The 24,451-nt window shown below is 50.1% G+C and overlaps 1 protein-coding gene across 1 annotated transcript in view; it reads right to left on the reverse strand.

Moving 5' to 3' along the window:
• Positions 1-24,451, reverse strand: part of MGAT5B (alpha-1,6-mannosylglycoprotein 6-beta-N-acetylglucosaminyltransferase B) — a 79,103-nt gene that overhangs the window by 9,688 nt on the left and 44,964 nt on the right. The window contains exons 6-13 of the mRNA XM_054516846.1: positions 23,617-23,784; positions 22,030-22,194; positions 20,834-21,003; positions 11,250-11,381; positions 9,781-9,914; positions 7,399-7,529; positions 4,988-5,143; positions 3,251-3,397 (exon numbers count right to left, since the gene is read on the reverse strand). Coding sequence (XP_054372821.1) covers positions 3,251-3,397; positions 4,988-5,143; positions 7,399-7,529; positions 9,781-9,914; positions 11,250-11,381; positions 20,834-21,003; positions 22,030-22,194; positions 23,617-23,784 — 1,203 coding nt within the window. The remainder of the gene's footprint in view (positions 1-3,250; positions 3,398-4,987; positions 5,144-7,398; positions 7,530-9,780; positions 9,915-11,249; positions 11,382-20,833; positions 21,004-22,029; positions 22,195-23,616; positions 23,785-24,451) is intronic.

Consider the following 24,451-nt stretch of genomic DNA (forward strand, 5'->3'; position numbering starts at 1 on the left):
CTCAGGATGATGTGCTGTAATTCCCACTGGGTTGGGGTGCCCCATTCCCAACACCACTGAATTCCTTTGGCTGCCTGCAATGTCTCCACTCTGTACCACAGGAACAATTTACCCTTGGCCTGAGCCATTCTGTGGGTCTGGGTGGTAAAAACCCCCAAAGCAGGAACTGTGTGAAGGCACCACATCTCCCAGGTTTGCCAGCTCTAGAAACAAGGCAGGGAGAAAACCCATTGCCAGTGAAGGCTGGGAAAGGCTGGGAAAGGCTGGGAAAGGCTGGCACTGGGAGAGGGCAGTGCTGGAAGCTGCTTCACCCTGATGCCACGGGCAGCCCACACACTGGTACTCCACAGGTTCTGACCTCCTTGCTTTTCCCTGGGCTGCCCACACAGGTGATTTTTGGGGATCTACCTCTTTTGTTTCAGCCCTGAGGTGCCTGTTCAGCCCTGATCTCTGGGAAGGGAAGAGAGAGGTTGCTGAGCAGAGGAGGTATTCTGGGGGCACCACAAAACATCTCAGAAGGGCCTGAGCCCCTGCCAGCTGGAGGAGAGGAGCTGTGGGGTTCATCCCCCTCATTGCTGTCCTTCCTCATCTCTCTCCTGGCAGATTCATCACCTCTTTCCCCTCCAGCACAGAAACACCCCGAGGCATTTCACAGCCTTCACCCTGGCTCCAGGCTGAGGTACAGCCCCAGCCCCTCCCAGATGGGTGCTAACACCAAATTTGGGGGTGCATGGGGCATTCAGGGGGTGCAGGACAGCCCAGTCCAGCTGCACAATTAACACCAAATTTGGGGGTGCATGGGGCAATCAGGGGGGCAGGAGAGCTCAGTCCAGCTGCACAAGTAACACCAAATTTGGGGGTGTATGGGGCATTCAGGGGGGGCAGGACAGCCCAGCCCAGCTGCACAGCCCCCAGCTCACTCCCTGCTCGGTGAGGGAGCCTTGCACTGCATTATCCACTTTATTAATAATAAAAGAGGCAATTTTCCCAAGCCTTTAACTTTTAAAGAGTTCCTGCTCTACTTAGATTGAATTCCCAGCGCCTGGCAAGCCTGGGAGGGATTTCATAGCCCTGGCACACTGTGCAGGTGCTGGTGTCCCTCTGGGGGCACAAAGGGACGAGCAGGGGGCATTGCCCTGGGCTGGGAGCAGGGTGTGGGGATCTGTGGGTCTGGGCTGGTGGGGAAGGGGCTGGGGGTCTGCAGAAGGCTCCTGCTTCCTGCTCCTTCTCCTTGGAAACCCCAAACCTACAGCACAGCCCCTTCTATCCAAGGCAAATCCCCAAACAGGAACCCCATCTGCAGACATGCTCAGAGGAAATCTTGCCCCAAAAAAAGTAACCTCAGCCTAACAGCTGCTCTTCCCCAAGCTGGCCCAAGGCCTGGTGCCAAGAGGGTGGCTCCAGGCAGCCCCCACACCACACTTGTGTTATAGATATATATTATAATATTGGCTTTTTGCAAATATTAAAATGGATTCCATATGTGCAGGGCTAAAGTAACTTTGCTATAAAGATACAGATTTATTTCTGTTGTTAACTGAAACTTAGAAATAGCTGATATAGATATGCTTGTATTAAAATACCTGCTTGGATGGGATAATATCCAAGGAACATATGATGAGGACCCTGCTACTGATATGCCAAGTACCAGCACTTACTATTGGTAGAAAGTAAAGCCCAAAAGTGAAGGTGATGATAAAAATGGACTAAAACCACAGCCAAGGAATATGCATGCTCTAAAAAGGCAGATCTGAGGTGGAGCCGTGCTAAACAATTCTGGGAATATGTAAACTAGTTTGGAGAAAAGTTTACTATTATATTTATATTTTAATATTTACTATTAGTAAATATAAACAATAAAAATATAATAGTGAATATTAAATTATGTAAACATAAATATAAATATAGCTATAAATGTAAATGTAAATATAAATAATTTGGATACACCCTTTATTGACCATTTCTATTGCATCAGCCTATGACATATTCATAAACAATATAAATATATTGTATTGAAATTGTTTATGAATATGTCATAGGCTGATGCAATAGAAATAGTCTATAAAGGGTGTTTCCAAATTAGCAGGTGTGCTCTTGGCTGAATGCAAAGAGGCACCTGGCTGTAAATCCTTGCTTTATTGTCTTTGTCTCCTATTGTCCCTTATTAAACTTTCTAAATGTTTACAGCAGAGTGAACTGTTGTGTTGTGATTTCAGGGTTTACCTCAAAACCTCCGCTGAAGATTCCCTCCCAGGTGTGTCAAACACCTCTCCTTTCCCCTCCCAGCATTGTCAGTCCTGGAATTCCAGAAGGGCCTGGAGTGATTGGCAGATTCAAAGGATGCCCTCTACCCCTGGGGGGACATTGGGCCACCCAGGTGTCCTTTGTCCCTTGAGACCTCCTTCTATGTCCCTGCTTGGTGCCTCCCTGCCCCTTCCCTGCCCCTCTCCCTGGGGTTCAAAGGAGCAGCAACCACGGGCTCAGGGAGTTCTGTTGGAGCTGGTGCTGCACTCAGAGCTGGCCAGAATAAAGCTCTGGATCCAAACCCTCCATCAGAACCGACTCCTTTCCTTCACCATCGCCTCAAAGCTTCTCCACAGAGGGAAACCCCAGGAGCAGCCCCTGTTATGGGGGGAAGCTCCATCCCAGCAGCACCAGAGCTCCTGCAGGCCTGGACTTGTCCCCACGTGCCCAGCTGCAGCACCCAGGCAGCCAAAAATGTCTGTGGGGTGAAACACCACACACCCAGCCAGCCAAAAGTGTCTGTGGGTGAAACACCACACACCCAGCCGGCCAAAATTGTCTGTGGTGTGAAACACCACACACCCAGCCAGCCAAAAGTGTCTCTAAGGGTGAAACACCACACACCCAGACAGCCAAAGGTGTCTCAGGGTGAAACACCACACACCCAGCCAGCCAAAAGTGTCTGTGGGGTGAAACACCACACACCCAGCCAGCCAAAAGTGTCTCTGGGGTGAAACACCACACACCCAGCCAAAAGTGTCTGTGGGGTGAAACACCACACACCCAGCCAGCCCAAAGTGTCTGTGGGGTGAAACACCACACACCCAGACAGCCAAAAGTGTCTGTGGTGTGAAACACCACACACCCAGCCGGCCAAAAGTGTCTCTGGGGTGAAACACCACAGTGCCGCTGTTTGGTTCAGCACCAAGAGCCAGTCAAGCTCAGGCATGTCCCATCCAGCTATATTGGTAATATTCCAGTAGTGAACAGTGTTTTCCACACTTGCCTCTCGGGATGTGGGCTTCCCGCGGAAGAACTCATGGTTGAGGGAGCTGTGGGGAGGGTTGAAGCGCGCCTGCAGGAACACGCAGCCGTTGGCGATGGCCTCCAGTGGGGCCGGGCCCTCGTAGGGGAACCCAAAGCCAATGAAGAGCTGCAAGGCACAAACACAGAGCTGCTGAGTTGTTGGAACCCAGGACACCCCCCTGAGCAGCCAAGACCCCTGCCAGGGGGTTCAGAGACCCTGGCACAGAGCCCAAAATGCCTGTGGGCTTGATTATGACACGTGGAGCAAGTTACCAACCTTAGATGAAAATCTGCAGGCCACAACAGTTAAGTAGAATAATAGTGAATTTATCATGGGGTGAAAACGTAGATTTTGGGGTTTTCTGGAATGGGGGTTCAAGGGGCAAGATGGAGGGATATGGGCATGTCCAGCCTTTCTCCTTTTTCTTCTTGGCCTCCATCTTCTGCTGTGATGTTGTCACTTTTAGACTGGTTTAGAGTAGAAGCTCCCTGTCTAACATAGGTGATGGGTATTGGGAAGTAATTGTAAACATTGTACACATCGTTTTTAGTATAAAGACATAACACCACCCTGGGGGCAGGCAGAGTGCCTGGAACTGTCCTGCTGGATGGACTTCAGCAGGGCAGGAGAAAATATTTTATAGATAAGGAACCTTGAGACTGAGAACTGAAGAGCTCTGACTCCTTCTTCAAGCACCGGGCTGGGAAAAGAGACTTTCAAACACATCTCAGGGTCACTCTGACCAGCAAGGGGCCCCAAGACTGAGTGATTTTCCCCACAGGGAAACCTCCCAGATAAACCCACCAGCATCACCTCTCTGCTGCTCTGCTCCTGCACACCAAGCCTCTAGTGGGGTTCAACAAATTATGCTGAAAATTCCCCTTTTTCACAGAATTCACAGAATGACCAGGTTGGAAGAGACCTTCAAGATCATCGAGTCCAACCCAGCCCCAGCACCTCAACTGAACCCTGGCCCCCAGTGCCACATCCAGGCTTTGTTAAACACACCCAGGGATGGTGGCTCCACCACCTCCCCGGGCAGCCATTCCAGAACTTTATCACCCTTTCTGTAAAAAACTTTTCCCTGATATCCAACCTCTATTTCCCTTGGTGCAGCTCGAGGCTGTGTGCTCTGGTTCTGTCAGTGCTGCCTGGAGAAAGAGCCCAGCCCCAGCTGAGCACAGGCACCTTTCAGGGAGTTGTACAGGTTGATAAGGTCATCCCTGAGTCTCCTTTTCTCCAGGCTACACAACCCCAGTCCATCAACCACAGCCCACTTTGCGCAGCCATGGAGTTTCCAGGAGCTGCAAGATCCCCCATGGTGCTCACAACCATGACTCGGCCCTGGATGGAACAACATTGCTTTGCCACAGCTGTTTGGGCTGGTAAATCAGGAATATTTCCTCCAGGCAGCAGCTGAAGGCAACAGGAATGTGCCCACACCCACACACTCCAAGAATCTGGTTTATTTTTATCACAGCTATAAGGTGAAAAAAACCCAACAAACCCACCCCACTCAGCAATAAATGAATTAATGAGGAAACTTTGCACTCTGCCTGTGGACAGTCTGCAAGGAGAAACTCCTCAGACACATCTTGATCTGAAATGTGCTCTGCTTGGCTCCTGCCGAATTATCCCTCGTGGAGCTGGGAGTGCCTGCAGGCCTGGGAGGAGCACAGGTAATGGGGGACAGGCTCCTGGCATGGCCTCACCCACCTTTGCCTTCCTCAGCAGCTGCTGGAACTCGTGCTGGGGCAGCAGCCCATGGTTCTTGACAAATGCTGGCACCTCAGGTGGCCTCTGTGTCTCATAATAAACAGTGCCATGGATTTCCATGTACTTGTTGAGGATGGCCAGGAACTTCTCCTTGCCCTGGGGAGGAAGGCAGGCATGTGAACTACACCAAAGGATGGGTCTGACCTCCTCCCCATGGTTATGGGGGAGGGGGTTTACCTGGTTTAACTCTCAAACTGCTGTCCCAGAGCACCTGCCATGCTTCAGGTAGACCCACAGCAGTGCAAAATCCCCACCTGTTCCTCCTCATTCCTTGGAAACACATCCTGGACTGCCCCAGGCTCCTGGGAGACCCAATGGCTGCAGGATCCATCACTCTGATCATCAGGTTCCTGCCTCCCCTGTCCCCTCCAAGGGCAGCTTCCACTCTGGAGCTGCTGAATTAAAGGCTTCAGAGGGTTCAGAAGGAATCTGAACTTGCTAATAGCCTCTTATTCCAAGTAATAAATTCCAAGGATTTTCTTATTCAGATTTAATCCCATTTCACTACCTGGAAAATGAAAGGGGTCATCAATTTTCTTCTCTTGGAGGCTTCCCTCCTTTTGCTCCAAAGCAGCCTTTCTTTTTAACAATTTCTTTACTGGAGAATTTTTTTGCTTCAATAAACCACAAAGGGCCCATCCTTTGCATGCTGGATTTTCCAGTGCTGCAACAGCCCCAAAAGAGCAAAGACCAGGGGGACTAAGGAGTTCTAAATGGGGAATTTGAGGAAACTCTGTGTATGATGCCTTAAAGCCTCCTCAAATGCTGAATTTCTGCCCTCAGCCATGGATCCCTGGAATCCTCCAAGGCTCTAAGGCTTTCCCAGCTTATTAAAACTCCAGCTCCTATTGTGAGCCAGAGGCAAGAAGTTCAGAGGGGTAGGAAATGAGAAATAAAGGAAAGGGAGGTTTAATGAAATGTTTCTAAATGTCAAAAACATCCTGCTCTGGAGAGGGTGTTTGGTCCAAGGCTGGTAAACGAGCACCTGGTTCCAGAAGATGGAGGTGGTCTGTGCCTTTCTAGACCTCAAAATCACTCAAAATAAGGAAAAACTCCTCTATTCCATTTTTTATTCCATGGAGTGTACAAGATGGGAAGCAAAGGCCAGGCAGCCTGGCCTCAAGGAGCCCCAGCCTCTTCACCCAGCAATAAATGACCCCAAATATGCAGTTTGGGGAAAACTGATGTTGTTTGTGAGTTCTGACTCAAAACAGCAAATGCCTGTAGCACCCTGGGTGGAGGGAAATGTCCATTCTGGGGTTTGAACTCTCTTTAGTACCTTCCCAAATTACCTTAACTAAGCTCCAAGGAAACTTCTGGATAAGAAAGGGCAGGGGAATGATAGAAAAATAAGACAAGATTTTGCAGTTCTCCTAAAATGAGATTTAGTGGGTTTCAGTAGGGCTTTTAGGGAGCCCTCAAGCCAGGCAGAGGCAGGGGGGATTTGCTGTCAGACCTGGACAGGGATGGAAAGCCCACAAACATCAGTAAAGAGGAGACAGCCTGGCTGGATCCTGGCTCACCACAAGCTTCCCTGCTAATTAGCAGCTGCTAATCAGGAAAGCTGGGAAAGGGAGGAGGTACAGCCCCCACTGCATCAACCCACATCAATCCCAGCAGCTCCAGAGGACCCAGCCCACGTCAAGGCAAAGTCGAGTCTGACAAAAACCTTTTCTCTCCCGAGAAGAGGAGCAGAGGCAAAGCCCAGCAGCAGCTGGTGTGGTACAGTACCTGCAACTGGAGCAGCCCCAGGCGGTGCGCAGAGGGAAAAATAGAAATAAATCAACAGACAATGAGAATTAGCTCCTTTTTACAGCCCTGGAAGGAAAAGCAGCTTGCTAGCTCTGGATAAGGTGGGGGGAGCATGCACAGCCCCTCTGGAGATGCAGGGGGGTGTTTTGGGGGGATGGAGGGGCTGTCCCCATGCAGTGACACCCACAGGTGTTTCAGGCTCGGGGAGCACAACCCCTTTTCACAGAGTGCTTGAAAGCAGACACCAACTATCCCCATCATAATGCAGCAATCACTGCAATTAATAAGTGGCAATCATTATAATTAATTACATAAAATCATCGATATGAAATCCTCAGCCTCAGAGCCTGCTGGGAGGAAGCATCACCCAGAGCAAGGAGCAGGGAATGGTGTCCCACCAGCCTCTTCCTGTTTGTTGGAGGTTCTGGATGTGTCTCATTCCTCCCCCAGGACCAGGACAAGGATGGTTCTCCATGAACACACCCAGATCTGCCCCTCCACAGCTCAGGGTGAGATCCAGAGGCTGGGGCTGCCTCCCAGCCCTGCCTGTGGCTACCCCTGCCTGCCTGGCTTGACCCCAGCAGCCCAAGGACACCCACCTTCCAGATGCTGGCCTCCTTGCCATACACCACGGCCATGCTGCTGACTTTGTTGGCCTTGATGAGCTGCTTCTCAGTCTGGTTGAGCTCCTCCGACACGAAGCCCATGAAGGAGTTGTCAGGGGTGTGAGCTGTGGGCACCAAGGGGAGGAGACAGGCGGCTGGAGATGTTTTTTGGGATGTCCCCAGGGGTGGGAATACAGCACCCTGTCTTTCTCTCTCCCTCTCTCTCTATCCTGTATCTCCTTTCCAACCCTTCTATCCCATTTGCTGTGGGCACTCAATAAATGTGCATTCATTTTGATTGATACTGAAATCCCCTCTGTGTAGTTTTTGCACTCTGAGATCAGTGAACAAACCATCACGACCTGTAGCAGGCCCTGAGCCTGCAAGGGCTCCCTAGTGGTCAGAAGCCTAAGATAGGAAATGCCAAGTCATGGTGACTGGGCTAGAAGCCCTTCTTCCACCTTTGGACCCCTGCTTATCTCTCTCTAAGACTTTCCTTTAACCCTTGCTATTGGACCATTTCCAAAACCCCTGAATCCTATACAAAGAGCTGCTTTTGCCCAGCTCAGGCAGAAGAGCTTGTCACAGACATCTTTTATGAAAAATCCTTTCCTTAGGATTTTTTCTCCTGAGAACCTGAGAGGCCTCAGGAACAAAATGTAAACAATGATTATCTGCTGTTGTGGAATGCAACAGGTGCATCTGGGATTGGTCTCATGTGGTTGTTTCTAATTAGTGGCCAATCACAGTCAGCTGGCTCAAGCCACAAGCCTTTGTTATTCATTCCTTCTTTTTCTATTCTTAGCCAGCCTTCTGATGAAATCCTTTCTTCTATTCTTTTAGTATAGTTTTAATAGAATATATATCATAAAATAATAAATCAAGCCTTCTGAAACATGGAGTCAGATCCTCATCTCTTCCCTCATCCTCGGACCCCTGCGAACACTGTCACAAGAGCTGTCACTGGGAACCTTCACAGAAGAATCAATAAAGACGCTCCTGTGGAACCCCACACAGACTTCTCCTCTCTCTCCCTGCCTCTGCCTGCCTAGGCACCTAGCAAGCTGAAGAGCTGAAATCATGATAAGCTGATAATCACTAAAGAGTTGATCTCACTTAAGGCTGCCTGTGGCTAAGAACTGCTTGGGAGCTCGGACAGTCTGTCCGTGTGGGACATCTTGGACCTGTGTGCAGCCTGCTGGGGACAGCCTGTGTTGTATTGCACTAAATAGTTTATTTAGTTGTTGTTCTGCACTGTGAAGGGCCCCCAGCCCTCCTATCAGGCTTAGCCCCGAGCAAGGCAGGCCCATCTGGATAACTCAGTCCCTCTTGGGGACAGAGTGCCCGAATACCCAGTCAGCTCGTAGCCGCTGGCTACCCTAAGCAAGCTTAGTGGATTTCAGCTCTTTAGTGATTCTCAGCTCTCTTAGGATTTCAGCTCTTTGCTTGCTTGCTTAGGGCACTGTAGGGCTAGGGGTAGAAGCAGATGTGAGAGAGGAGAAGAAGGGTCCCGGCAGTTCCACAGCAATGGTTTATTGAGGGGTCTGTGAAGGGTTCCAGCGACGGCTCTTCTTCTGCCAAATGGGCTAAAACAGCCCCTTTTTATAGGGTATAGGGGGATCCAAACTTGTCCAATAGTAAGGGTTAGGGGAAAAATGACCTATGGGGTTACAGAGATAAGCTAGGGTTCAAGAAGCAGAAGACAGGAGTTTATTTTGCTGTCTCATCATGACTCAGCAATTCCTACTGTTAAGCCTCGGCCCGCCACGGGGCCCAAGCCAACTCCCTGGGGCCTGCTACAGCACTGGGTGGTTGGAAATTTGTACTGAGTATGTTATGTCATGTAGATTGTTATTTCCCTTCTCCCATCACATGGTCTCTCCCTCATGCACTCCTGTGCTGTACCCCCTGGTGGTTTGGTCCCTGGTTACCCCTTCCATCACCCCTCCTCAATGGTATCTCATTGGCTACAGTCCTCTTCCCCTGCCCCCATTCCTTGGGTATAAAGGTCCCCTGCAAGAATGTCATGCTCTCTTTTCCACTTGGGAGGTCACCAGAGCCTGAAGTGTCTCCTCCCAGGCTAATAAACAATAGTAAATTGATAATAAATAAATAAATAAATAAAAAGCAATAATAATAAAGTGGGGACACTTGTCCCCACGTGGAGAAGAGTGTTTCCCATCTTTTGCTTTGTCCATGTAAGACCGTGTGGGCCAGGGTCCACAGCTAGCTGGAGTGGACTCAAACAACAGCCCAAGAGACACGGATTCTTACAAGCCTGAACTCCAGCAAAAGTTCACAATAACGACCCCCATTTGTTCTAGCAGATTGTGACAAGCCCCTGTTCTAGGCAGCCTCCCAGGCACCAGCACTCACGGAACATGGTCATGAACTGGCTGGGCTGCAGGTTCCAGTAGCCCCAGTTGGTGCGGTAGCCGCGCAGCGTGGCGTACTCCTCGTGGTTGTAGGCTGGCTCTGTCCCAAAGGTGTCAATGACCCGGACACGGCACCTGCGGGGCACACACCCCCTGAGGACACCTGCTGTCCCCAGGACCCCTCGTCTGCACCCCGAGCAGAGGGAGAGGAATGAGGGGTTTGCCTTTACAAACCAGCTGTGGGTCTGCTGGTACATAAAACCAGCACTGGGAGATCAAAGAAACAATGGGGAGGATTCCACTGGTTGATGACTGGAAAAAACATATTTGCCTTTACAAATAAACCATAGGTTTGCTGATCAATGAAATTGGATAGTGAAAGATGAAAGAAACATAACCATAATTCCATAAGAATTAAAATAACAAGACCATAAATTCCATAAGAATTAAAAACTAAAAGGGAGTGTTGTACATTAGAGGGTTATCTTTGGTTTCAGGCATTTCAGGAAGTCTGTACCTCTCAAGTACCTCAGCTAATAGGGTAAGAGAGAAGAGAAATGTGGCCAGGAAATTGGGGTAAAAAGGAGGCTGCATCTTCCAAAAATTAGACAGACCCCAAAGGAATGCCCCATGGCCTCTCCCTTTGTTCAAATAAAGTAAAAGGACTCCTCTGTCTCCTTTTTGGACATAAACCTCTGATGTTTGTGGATTAATTTTCCTGACAAGAGGGTGCAGCAGCATCCCAAGGAGCCCTTCCCAGCACTGTTCCCTCCTTGCAGGACAATTTCCCTTTGCAGGACCCTCAGCTCCCCGACAGCTGTGAGAATGATGAACCTCCCAAAAGTTTATTATTAATGCCTTTCCCAATATCCTGGGAATGCTGAGGCAGGCACTACCAGCACAAGGCTGAGGACAGAAGAGGAACAACAAGCAAGGGAAGAGCAAAACAAGCTGAATGCAAAAGCAAATGCATTTATAATAAAAGCAATAACGCAGCTTGTCATTTTTCTCTCTAATAAAATTGTGTAGGATAGTGGAAGAGATGGGAAAAAATGTAATAAATAGCAGGTCTATCAGCACTAAATTAAATCGCAGATTTTCCAGGCTGGTGATGTACCAGGGGATGATGACATTTGTCTTGATGCTCAAGGAGCCAGGGATAGGGCTCCTTACAAATTCCCAAGGCTCACCCTCCCCTCCATGCTGTGCCCACCCCTGGCTGCAGGAATGGAATGGAAGCACACATGCAAGATTTGGTCTTTCCCCAACTCTCTCTCTTTTATTGAGGTTTTATCCTGAATACCTGAGGCTCAGAATGTCTCGTGCTGTGGCAGCAGGGGACACAGCAAAGGCACCAGGCAGGCAAAAATCAAAGGTAAAATCAAAAGGTCTGGCTCCTTGGGCTGGCCATTAGTCTTTGCTTGCTAATTAATGAAATGGAGATCAAGAGCAGGCAGTGGCTTTGCTTACCTGTATTTCTTAAAGGAGAGCCCCATGTGCTGCTTCATCTGCTGGAGGCCATGGTAGTCGGTGTAAATCAGGTCAAAAGGCAGAGGACTGGTCAGGGGGCAGTTCCCCCGTCCTGGAGGCACCCCTAAGTGACTGGGGAAAAGCAGGAGGGATCAGCCCCCAGCACCAACACTCCTTTCCCTGCTGGGCATTGAGCAGGAGCCATCAAACATCTCCCTTTTGATGGAGGGGAGGCAGATGGTTCTCCTCGCCTCAGTTTTTATTTCCCAGGCCAAAGATCTGGAGAGTCCTGGTCCCTCCGCATCTTTGCACCTGCTCCAGCTGAGCTCCTGTTCCTCCCACATGGACTGTGAGGCACAGCATTCCCAGCCAGGGCTCTCCAGCATCCCAGTCCCCACACACCCTCCCTTGGACCTCTCTTGTTGAAGACACCAGATTTCGTTTACTTTCATTGCAGTCACACCAGTGACAGACTTGTAAAGCCACATCTTTCCTCTCCTCTCTGCCTGCAAGGTTCCCAGCTGAGCCTAAAGCTCCCTGTTCGCAGCTCCACATCCCTCCCAGCACACCCTGGAATGTCTCTCTTATTCCACCCCTCACCTATCGCATCCCAGAGCACTCTCAGCTTCTCCTTGACTCTGCTGGCAATGCCTGTCCTTGGATGCTGGGCACATTTCATTCATATTTCTCACTTTTGGTCCCATTTATGAAATAATTCCACAAAACGGGGCAGCTGGGCCCTGGGTCTCACTCAGGGGGTTTCCAGCCAGTTCCTTACAAACAGACACACTCACTCCCTCTGCCCTCCTCCAGTGGATAAAATGCACTATGAAAATCCAGATAAACTCAACTGACACTAATCTCTTTATCAAGACCATCAGTTACCTCGCTGCCAGAGTGAGATGTGATTAATCCAGCAAGATACAGGGCTGCTAAACCTGTGGTGTGTCTCCTTCCATTTCCAATTACCTCTGTGAACTGATGAATCCCTCTCTCCAAAGCTGTTCCACCAAGTGTACCACTGATGTCAGCCTGACAGCCCATCTGCTTGTCTGGACCATATTTCCTCCTTCTCAGAAAAAAAAAAAACAACCCACCCCTGTGACACCTTCCAGCTTCAGCAGGTTTCTCAAAAATCCATGTTGCTTGTACTTGTGATTTCCCAGTGCCAGTTTGCTCAGAGGCTGATTCACTCCGCAGTTTTAATGCTCCTGTATTTTGTTTTTCCTCCTAAAGATGATAATTCCTCATCCTGCTAACTCCACTCACACCCAAAAAGTAGCAGCATCCTCATGGAAAACCAAACTGCTGAGCTGCTTTGGTCCACCCAGGCTGTCTCACTCCCACCACGCAGTTGTCCCATTCCATTCTCAGTCCTTCCAACGAGGCTGAGGAATTCCTGGTTTATTTCACAAGTCTGAGCTCAGACACTGTGAAATCTCACCCTTAGCTCCTGCCTGCCAGGACGTCTGTCTTTGTTTTCTTCTGGGTTCTTCACTTACTCCAAACCTCTATTTGGAGATGGGAATTTATCCCAGCCATGCCTGTATGTATTTTCTCTTCTTTAAGGAATAAAAGTTCTGGTCAGGCTTTACACTCCCAGGCTTTGAATCTTTCCTTCTCTGTGATTTCTCTTACTGGTTCTCTCAATTTCTCAGCATTTTCCCTTCTGAACGTGAGAATTCCCTTTCCAGCCCTACCTGGGGTTTATCTGTTCCTCAGCTGAAGCTCAAACGGACCCATGGCCCCAGGGTCCATCCTCTGAGGAGCACTTCCATAAGGTCCTCAGCCCTTGCCAAGCCCTTCAGCATTTCACCTTTCAATCCCATGGCTGCTTCCAGAGGCAATCAATGGCTTTCCCATCCAGGGAAAACCAAGGGACACAACTGTCACAAATATTTGCTCTCCAGTCTCTCACTAACATCAGAAGGAGCCACACAGAGCCAGAAATTTGTTGGCCATAAGAAATATGATAAAGGGCTCTTGGTTGGCTCCTGGCCACACCTCCCTGGTGCTCAGTGCTCAAGAACCTGACCTGGAGGAAGATGCCTCTGCTCATTGCAGGGGTTTGGACCAGAAGAGCTTTAAAAGTCCCCCTGAACTCAAACCTTTCTGTGATTCTGATGTGTCTCCAAGTCCTTGAGCACTGAGCACCAAGATCCTTCTTCCAACCCCCATCCCAACCTGACACCAACCTGACCCAGTGCAGGGTCACCCCAAACTCCTGACCATGACAGGGACTCCAGAAAGTGTGTAAATGTGGAACAGCCTCGCTGGGCAAAGGCAGGAAAAACAGAGAATTTCAATTTAAGACAAAGAGCTGCTTTTGCAGCTGCTTCATTGCTCTTGTCACAAGGAATCTCAGCATCAGCTCAGGGCAGCCTGGCCGGGGATGCTGCAGGGGGAACAGGTTGCAGTTTTGTCACTTTTATGCACAATTTTACACGACAGGACTGATTGGGAAGATGGCAGGAATAGAAAGGCTCTCACCTCCCACAGCCACCTCGGTACAATAAATAGGGCACCAAGGAGACTCAGTCTCCCGGGAAGGCTGAAGGGGAATTTTTAAGCCAGGATTTTGTAGAGATGGAATTCTAAACAACACATTTGCTCACACAGTGCTGCTTTTTCCTCAGTCACAGACAAACAATGATTTACACCGACCTGCACTGTGGTGGAACCAATCCATAAACCTTGTATTTAACTAAAAATCCCCAAACCATTACACTGTGCTTGCAGCATGTCACACAAGCCACTGCACTACAAAATAATCTGTAATTTAAGGAAGCCCTAACCAAGCTTGACGAGGGGCTGCAGGAGGCAGCAATTAGTGTAACTCATACTGAAGCCTCCAAAGAAGTTCCCACCAGTTGGGAAGAGCAGGTCTGACTCTCCCAGCTCCCATCAGCAGCACAATCTGCCACACATCCCCTCTCCAGGTGCTCAGGACTTGCCACATCCATTTATACTCCCTGTGCCATGGCTGCGTGGCTGGAATAGCTCTGAAAGCAGGAGCAGTGCTTTGAGCAGAACATCTCTGCATTTACCCCCCTTATCCTCCCTAAACACTTTATCACCACTGATTTTAATATTCCACTCATGCAAATCCAGCCTGCACCTCTGAGATGGGGGTGGGGGGAGAATTTTTTTTTTTATTCCTTCTTATTTAAACATTCTTTATTCAGGCTTTCATCATTTGCCAGTTAAGTCAACTAATTTTCTACTAAACCCAATTTCACTCATGGTTGGAGTGCAATTTCCCTGATTTTTCCTCGTGCCATGTACTATTAATGGCGCTTGAAATTACGCGAATAAAATTGATGAGCGCAAACGCCGCCTTCGCCGCCAGCACAGCCCAGGGATCTGCTGGGGAAACCTCCCCTCCCAGACCAGCCATGGGTGGTGAGCAGCTCAGCACCTCTGGCTGGTGATCCAGAGGTTTGTCCCATCCCAAATCCTGGATCAGCTGAGCCCTGGCTCCTCTCTGGGAGGGAGCAGCCGGAGCGGCTCCGATCCAAGCGGATGCCGAGCTCGCCTCTCCGCCAGCTGCCTCCACCAGCTGTGCCTACTCCAGAATAAATCTCCAGCAGCTTCTTGTCCTGCTATTTTCCTCTCAGAGGTACTTTAATCAGCCAGGGGACCGTCCCCTCCCTGGGCATGGTGCAGGCGCTCTGGAGTCAGATGACTGCCGGGTTATCTTTACATCCCATTGACCTATTTTCAAATTAACCCAAAGTTTCTTTCTGCATTATCACTCCTGGTGCTGAGAAATCCAGCACTAAATGGATCTCGTGGGCATCTCCTGGCAGCCTGGGCCAATATTTTGTATTATATTTAATTGCATCTTCTCTGCCCACATCTGCTGCCATCAGCAAGGCTGAGAACAGAGCAGGGATCCTGTTCTCACTGCTCCCTCAGCTGTAAGAGCCCAGCAGGCACAGGGATGTTATCCAGGGATTAAAGGTGCCAGAGTCAGGCCTGAGCAGCTCCCAGAGGTCTGTGACAACCCCATCACAACCAACAAGTGCAAATCTAAGTCCACAAAATGAACATCATACCGCCTGCCCTCTGCCCCCAGCTCTTTCCCTGCTAGAATGAACACTCACTGGAAATCAGGATTTCCAAGCAATTTCAGAACCTGCAATGGTTTCGCTTTTGCAAGGTGCACCTGGACTGTTTCTCTGTCCATCATTGATCTTGTATGACACAGCCCTACCCATCCAGGGAGGAAGTTCAGTAATACTTTTATTTATTTCCGAGACCTGCAGATGCACAGGACGGTGCCAGAACAAACACTTCTTTCTGGTTGGAGATTCAGCAAATATGAAGGAACTTCCCAGGAAAGGAGAAATCAATACTTGGATTCCTGCAGGGAGCAGCAGAAACTGAGCACTCACGTGCTGGTAGTGCCTGGGCAGACCCTGGGACAGATGGGCTGTTCTCCTGCTGTCCCAGCTGCTACAGCAGCTCCAAAAACAAAGAAATTCTCCCCTATGAGGGTGGTGAGGCCCTGGCAGAGGCTGCCCAGAGAAGCTGTGGCTGTCCCATCCATGGGAGTGCCCAAAGCCAGGTTGGATTTGAGTACCAGGAGCACCTGGTAAAGGCTGAAAGTTCCTCCCCAGTGGTGCAGAGCTGATCAATCCACAGCTTTTCCCTGCAGCTCCATCAGGATCACACGAACCAGCCACTTCTGGCTGTTTCCACAAGCAGTTCCTTTCTCTCCCACACAACAGCAGGACTGGTTTTGCCAGCTGGCGAGGGGAGTGAAGCCAGAGCCTGGGCACAGTGCAGGTTTTCATGTGAACAGATGTGAGACAGAAAGATGGCTTTAATCTGCCAGGAGACAATCAGAAATGTGCTTTCTGGACATGGTGTTTCCATCTGAACAGCCCTTTTTGCAGCCTGAGCACACCTCAGTGAGCACAGAAAGAGCAGGAAAATCACAGCTCTCACTGTGTGCCAGGCACTGAGAGGGATGGGGCAGTGGGAGCAGAGCCAAGTCCCACCACAGCTCCAAGGCTCCATCCTCCCCACCCCAGCACAGCGAGGGTGGCTCAGCACCCAAACCACACACACTGGCCACAGCAAGAAAGGGCTGCCAGCACAGGGTACAGGCACGTGCTGCAAATCCAGCACTTTGCCAGGACTAGAATTAAGAGTCCAGAACTTGACACAGGAGCAATTAAGCTCCAGGAATGCTTTGTAAAGCCCTGACCCCAAGAGGCATCAAATCCCATTTTCTTCGACTTTCTGTCCTGCTTTATGAGCAGTTAATTTCGAGGGGACCATTGAGAAAATCACCTTTCAGTGCTTTTCTGAACTCCCCAGCAGCTCACAGCTCTGCAGTCCCCTTCTCCCCCAGCCTCTCCCTGAGGCCCAGAAAAGCAGCTGGACATGCCAAGATCACCACTCCCATGGCTCAAGGATGAAGGTAGGAGATGGAGCATCCAGGAGTGCCCCTTGTGCTGCTCCTCCCAGGGAAAAAGGCTGAGAGGATCCTTCCTGCCTGACCCCAGGGCACAGGTGCTCCAGAGGAAAAGCCTCAGCTTATTAAAGCTTTATTTGTGGGCACAGCCATTGCTCCAAAGTGCTGCTTGTAATTTTCCAGCATCTACTCATGAGCTGCCTCATTAACAACCCAGCTCAGAGATTTCAGGCACTTCCCACTCCTCCCCTAGCAAGCAACAACACCAACACTGGCCTGGATTCTCACCTCCCTGAAAGCACTTTTGGGCTACCAACCCAGCACCAGGGATCTTCAGCAAGAATCAAGTGTTGCTGTTAGGTTTGGGGTTCAGCTTCTTCCCTCCCTGCTTCAAGACAAGGCTCAAAATGCTGCTGGCTGCCCACCCAGCACAAATCTCAGAGAGAAAACAGCTCCTGGCTCCCTGCTCTCTGCAGTTCGTTTTCCCTCTCGGAAGATGAACAGAGAAACACGGAATGGTTTGGGTTGGAAGGAAGCAGATACCCTGTGATTCACCCCTTACCTCTCCAGAGGCACCAGAAGCAGCTCACAAATTCACTGGGAGTTCAAAGGAGAATAAACACCTGCACTTAGCTCAACTACAGGAGAAAAAATAGCCCCTGGGTAGGGAATTCACAGATCTTGAAAGTCTGTAGTGGGTAAAAGATAACCCAAATAAACTGGCCCTGAAAAACCAATCTGTGATCTCGGACCTCACAGGGACATTTGGACAGTGCTGAGCCGAGCTGGGGATGGAGCCTGCAGATTCCCAGAGCTCCTTATCTTTGTTCCAGATTAGCATCAGTCCCTAAACCAGAGGAAGAAGAATTTGACTCCCCTGGCCCTCACTGCTGGGCAGGGAGAGGTGCCCAGCACACACATGGGTGTCACACTCCCAACATGTTTTCACCCCCAGCCCTCCATCACCAGCTTTTTTGACCAGGGCCTTACTTCTCCTCCTTCATTTTCTTGATCCTCAACATTCCTGACCCACTCCAGACCACCTCCAGGCACTGCTGCATTGCAATCAATACAGATGCTAATCATGAACAGCTTTCAGATCACCACTGGTTGAAGTGTATAAGTGTATGCAGGCAAATCTTCCAGTGATCCCTTGCCAATGATCAATACACGCAGAAAAATCAGCTCAGAAATTTGAAGAGACAAAAAAAAAAAAAAAAGTCCAAACCAGGAGAGAGGTTAATCTGTGCTGAATAATTTATGGGCTCCAGTGAAGGCTTTGCTGGGCTGGAGCAGCTACAGCTCCTAGCCATGAAAAGAGCAGGGGGTGCCAAAGAAAAATACACAAGGATGGAGTCAATGTTTCACACTGCTGGAGCAAAATATCCCCAAACCCACCCCAACACTGCTCAAGGTCAGCAAGAGACAGCCAGGATGGGAGAGGACAAATTCAGCCTCAGTCCAAAGAGGTGCAAAGCTTTTCTGCTTCAGGGGGGTGCAGGGGGCAGGAGGGATGAGGAATCAGAGTGCTTGCGTTGCCACTTCCCCAGGGACAGGGATTTAGCTTTGCTACATCCACCAGCCCAGCTCCAGCCCTTTGTGCATCCCTGGCTCTCTGCAACCCCTGCCCAAAGCTGTGGCTACAGGTAAAACACCTCCAGGCTGTAAGGAAGAGCCCAAGATTAACTCTTAGCACACCTCAGGACTAATTACTCATGTTCTGCTAAGCCTCCCACTCCTCCTGGTCACAAAAGCTTTTCCCAGCTCTCCTCAGAGGCAGCAGCAGCCCAGCAGCAGGGATGTCACTGAGAGATCTGCAGGATCCAGCACCAGGATAGCTGGCACCACTCATTCCTCCCCTGGGCAGAACCTCTGCCCCCCTGTGACACCCACATTAACCCATCTCCTGATGGACTGCACAAAGGTGACAGTGGTGACCTTCCAAGTGCTGGGCTTGGTCTCCAAAGGGACAGAGGGGACGTGGTTACACCCCCAGCTCCCCCCTCCACTCATCCCAGCCCATTGAAAGGAATGGTGGATTTGTTCTTTACAAACCAGCTGTGGGTCTGCTGGTACATAAAACCAACACTGGGAGATAAAAGAAACAATGGGAAGGATTCCACTGATTGATGAATGGAAAAAGATATTTGCCTTTACAAATAAACTTTAGGTTTGCTAATAAATAAAATTGGATATTGAAAGATGAAAGAAACAATGGAGAAGAAAAACCATAAATTCCATAAGAATTAAAAATGAAAAGGGAGGGTTATACATTAGAGGGGAGTCTCTGGTATCAGGCGTTCAGGGAAGTCTGAACCTCTCAAGTACCTCAGCCAATGGGGAAAGAGAGAGGGGAAATTGGGGTAAAAAGGAGGCTGTGTCCTCCAAAAAACTGAGATCCCAGGAAAATGCCCCATGGCCCCTCCCTTTATTCTAATAAAGTAAAAGGACTCCTCTGTCTCATTTTTGCACATAAACCTCTGGTGTTTGTGGATTAATTTTCCTAACACCATCAACATGAAAGTGAGCACTCAATGTGGGTGTCCAGCATTTAAAACATCACCAAAGGCAGGCACAGGACACGTGTTTGGGGAGGTGGGGACAGTTTCTGGGACACTGAGAAGGGCAAGATGTGCAGCCCCAGCCCGGCTCGCTCACTTCCCATCTCAGCTACCCAGGGGAAGAGACGGAGCTGCTGTTCCCAGGAGTCCCAAGGGACACATCCAAATCTGCATCAGAGGAGGAGCTCTTATCACTGAGCAGTCACGTAGAAGCTCCCAGGCTTCTGGCAAAGGCAAAATACTCCAGGCAGCAGGGCAGCTCCAGCCAGAGTCACTCACAGAGGGAACCGGGTGCTGCAAAAGCTCCCCGCCTCCCTAAACAACCACCAGGAGGTTTGTCATTATAAAACACAAGCAAGAACCGCACAACAACAACAACAACACACCCCTCCCAGCCATTAACTCCTTTCATCCTTGACTACACGGGTGTTATTTAGCATGTCACTCCCGCTTCTTTGAGGAGATGCTGCCTCTTGCATTAAGACCGGGATTTTTTTAAAGTTAATTAGTTAGGAGATAATTCCATCCATTAATTCTGAATGCTGCAAGGGGGTTGGGGGGGTTTTGTTGTTTTTCTCCAAGATTGTTGGATTTTTTTCACTCCCTTTTCATCATGGCTCATTATGTGGTTGATGCTGGCTTAGCATCTCCCAAAGCCTGCCCAGTCTCCGAGGCAGCTTCAGGCTCTTCTTGATTTACAACCCATCTAATTTGCAATTTCCTTGGTTCTTGCCCTCTGATCAGGAGAGGAGCAAACCTTATGAGGTGACAGAAGGCACCAATGTTAGCCTAGTAATAACAGAACAGCATCAGCAGAGAGGAACAGGGCCCACTGTTAGCTTCTACCTCTTTTTCCATCTAATATTGGTCGCTCTTGGTGACTGCCATCCTGTGTTGCCCCACGGCAGAAAGAGACAATCCCTCTGTGGAAGTGCCTCCAGCAGCAGCAAATTCCCCCACAGGTCCCCAAGTCACCCCCAGCACCTCCTGAGGTGGAAGGGAGGAAGGGGAAAGGGAAAGGAAAATGAGAAGGGGAAAGGGAAAGGAAAATGAGAAGGAGAAAGGAGAAGGAGAAAGGAGAAAGGAAAGGGAAAAGGAAAAGGGAAAAGGAAAGAAGGAAGGAAACTCCTCAGCCACCAGCAAAGCCCCAGGGGTTGAGTGCAGCCATGCATGCTGGGAAGAGCCAGTGACCTGCAGGTCACCTGCATCCTGCAGCCACCTGGCCACCAGCCCAGCAGGGAGCATCCCTGGGGAATGGGCTGGCAAAGGGAGCTTTCCCATGGCCAGCTCCAGGCAGGTGTCAGGGGACACAGGTGATGCTGTGTGCTGGCAGCAGGGAACCATTCTGCCCAGATCCAGCACTGAAGCCACAGGGCAGAGCCCTGCTCCAGATGTGTCCACACCAGCTCCATGCAAAGCATCACCATCAATCCTTCCCACTTTGCTGGCATGCAGAAGGATGGGATGTCTCCTAGCCATGACACTGGTGGTGCAGTACAGCACCAGCACTGTCTGAGATGCAGGTGGGCAAAGAGCCTCCCCCAGCCTTCTCAGACCTGCTGCTTCCACCCAAGACCTCGATGCAACCCAGCACTCACCTCTGCAGCTCCTTCAGGGAGACTGTGACCCTCAGGCTGTGTCCCAGCATGAAGAGGGCAGCCAGGATGTCAGCCCACTGCACCATCTCACCCAGAGGGCCTCCCTTCAGCACCCGTGGGCTGAAAACGTCCCCCGACTCCTCCGTCAGGAAGCCAATATGGACAAGGATCTGCAGAGACAAGGAGAGAGGTCAGCACTGGGGAGAGGGACAATCTGGGTTTTCCAGCCCAGAATGACTTATGGTCCCTGATTCCCTCCAGCTCCTTTGCAGGCTGTAATTACTCAGGGAGCTCAGTCAGGTGTGCAGGTAAATGAGCCATGTCCAATTAGCACAGACCCAATGGCCAGAGCTTGGCCCTTTGACTGCCACTCTGTGTCCTGGGGCCTGGCTCGTGCTCTCCATGTACATCACAGTCTGAACCACAGGCTGGAGCTGGATTTCCCTGCACACAGGGGCCAAAGGCACAACAGAAACATCAACAGGAGGGCCAGGAACCTCAGCTTATCCTCAGAGGAGATCTGTCACACTCCAATGGTAGCCAGACAGCATCTCCACCCACCAGGACCCATTTCCAAAATCCACCCCGCTGCTCAGCAACACCAGTCCTGCCACATCCCAAATGCCTGTGAAGCCATGCCCATGAACAAGAGACCAACCCTACAGACCCACATGTGGCATTCACATTCTCTGGAAAAATCCCTTCACCCAGGATTTTTCTCCTGGGAGGCCGAGAAGCCTCAGAAAAAGGAAAACAATTCTTTTCTCATTTGCTTCTCCTGTGTTTTGCTCATGTGGAATGTGTTTGGAGATTGTTTACCCACAGGTGATTGTTTCATTGGATTCTGCTGTGAGTTATATTGACTCATTGGCCAATCAGGGTCAAGCTGTGTCAGGACTCTGGAGAGAGTCACGAGTTTTCATTATTATCTTTTTAGCATTGTGTAAGTATTCTTACATTTATTATTCTTACATGTTATTATTCTTACATCTTATTCTGTATTCTTTAGTATATTATAGTTTAGCATTCTTTAATATACTACAGTATCATAAAATAATAAATTAGCCTTCTGAGAACTTGGAGTCAGATTCATCATTCCTCCCTTCATCAGGGCACCCTATAAATACAATACCCACACATTCCCATAAATGAATTTCCCTCCCAGCTGGGTTCAGCTGCCCCGAGTGTCCCCATACGTGTTTCTGGTCCCGCTGCTGTCCCGCCAGCCTCTGCTCGAGGCGCCGCGCCGCCCGCAGCCACTGCTGGGCCAGGTGCCGGATCCTCTTCTTCATGAAGCTCAGGGACTCCTTGCCCGTGCCAATGAGCTCCAGCAGGCGAGCCAGGTCCCTCCGGAACGCTGCCTAGGGAAGGAGCACGCTCTGCATGGTGAGTGTAGGGAAGGAGGAGCCAGAGGAGCCCCTGGGCTGCCCCGCGGCCTGGGGGAGGTTTGTCCATCTCAGCAGAGGTGATCTGAGACCTTCCTGCTCCCCTGGAGCCGTGGCAGCTCCTCCACTTCATGCCCCAAATCCCAGGGGGATCCCGCTGCACCAGGGGCTCCTCATGAGAACCCAGATTCCTCAGCAGAGGAAAGGCATGGATGAGAGGAGGCCACAAAAATGATCAGAGGGATGGAGCATCTCTGCTGTGGAGACAGCCTGAGGGAGCTGGGGGTGTTCAGCCTGGAGAAGAGAAGGCTCCAGAGACATCTTCTTGTAACCTTTCCATACTTATAGGGACTTATAAAAAGACAGGGACAGAATTTTTAGCAGGGTCTGTAAGAGCTGAAATGAGGGATGCAGGACTCCAGACAGCTCTCCAAAATGCAGTTTATTCCATCCAAGAGGTTACACCAGTCCAGGGTCATGGGTGACAGAGCTGTGCCTACGGCTGTCAGCTCCAGCTGCAGGCAGGCCTGGAGACACTTTGGTTTTGGTTACAATGCATTCTATACTTTGCTGAGCATCTTAATACAGTAGAACCAATCTATACCTTAACTTTTACCTATAGCCTATCATAACTACTATAATTACCATGTTCATGTTACTGTTCTCCAATCACTCAAAGTTAGTACATTACAGTTTAAGCTAGAAGTTGTTTCTCAGTTTTCTTGCAGTGAAAAATTCTGAGACCTTCTTTCTACTTGCAACTTTGCTGACTTGTTTGCCTGTGCTCTCTTTCTGCTTGGTAAAAACATCTTCTTGTTTGAGGTGGGTTTATCCTTTGCTCTAAGCCATAAAAACCCCTTCTAACTCACACACCCTTTGCCTCCTTGGTTATCCAGTCAGACTGGCTCAGCAATTCTTTTCTTCTATATAAAAACTTGCTTCCATCTCTATTCCTTCATCAGACTCTACATTTAAAAATCTTTCTGCTAAGCACACATATCTGTGAGACTTTCTTGTCAAACTTTCATCCTTCCCAACAAGGGCCTGTTGCAACAGGACAAGGAGTGATGGCTTTAAACTGAGAGAGCTGACTCAGAATAGTTATAAGGAGGAAACTTTTCCTGGTGAGGGTGATAAAACACTGGCACAGGTTGCAAAGAGAGGTGGTGGATGCTCCATCCCTTGACACACTCAAGGCCAGGTCGGGCAGGCCTTGGAACAGCCTGTTCTACTGCAAGGTTCCCTGTCCACAAAGACCCCCTCCAACCCCAACCACGCTGTGATTCTGTGAAAACCCACGTCAGGCATCATGGCCCTGCTGAACCTGAGTGTTTATTTCCACTGATGCCTCCCCACAAAGGCCCTGGCCCAGCAGAAGCTGGGCTGGGCCCACCTTACCTGCGCGCGTGGCGGCGGCGGCGAGGGCACGGCCACCGTGTGGTTCCGCCAGGGCAGGGGGGGACAGAACCACTCGACCTCGCTGAGGTAGATGAGGAAGGAGCACTCGGTGCCATCCACACCAAAGAAAGCATAGCAGGGGTCAGAGGTCCAGCGGGCCCTCATCCACTGCAAGGGGCAAAGAAACTCGTGAGGCTCGTGGAGGAGGTGTGCCAGCCCTGCCAGCTGCCCCTGCTGTGGAAAACTTCTGTTCTCCATCCCCTTTCTCTGTCTGGGAAATAAAAATGAAGGGCAGAGGGTGGAAAAGGACTGCAAACCCAGCCCCAGTGCCACAGGGCTGGTGTTCACCCACTCAGGGCCTCCAGGGAATTTGGGGCAGAGGAAGAGCCAGGGAGGTTTGCTGGGGGCTCCCTGGGTTTCTAGCACTGGTTCCAGCCTTCCCTGGGGGCACAGCCCTTAATCCCCAGGAAATGATGCACCACAGGGATTTCTTCTGGCTGGCTTTGCTGGGGAGCTGCTGATCTCATTGCCCCTGGAGCAGCAGGGCAGGAGACAGATCTGCCAGCAGTCCCCAGGGATGATTTCACACAGAGGAGAATAACCAGGGACCAGAGCAGTGATTTATCATCCCCCACAATGGCTCTTGCCAGCCTCTTCCTAATTCAGCTACAAAAACAAATCTGCTCAGGGACAGGTTGCTGTGCCCAATCTGTAAAGCACAGCAATCACCAGGAGGGGAGATGGGATTACAGCCTTCCACAATTGCATTACATCCTGAATTTACTCAAATTGTAGAAGGAAAGGATGGCTAACACCCCTGGAAGTGAAAAATCCA

The sequence above is a fragment of the Molothrus ater genome, chromosome 19 (genome assembly GCF_012460135.2).
Source record: "Molothrus ater isolate BHLD 08-10-18 breed brown headed cowbird chromosome 19, BPBGC_Mater_1.1, whole genome shotgun sequence".
NCBI classification, from domain to species: Eukaryota; Metazoa; Chordata; class Aves; order Passeriformes; family Icteridae; genus Molothrus; species Molothrus ater.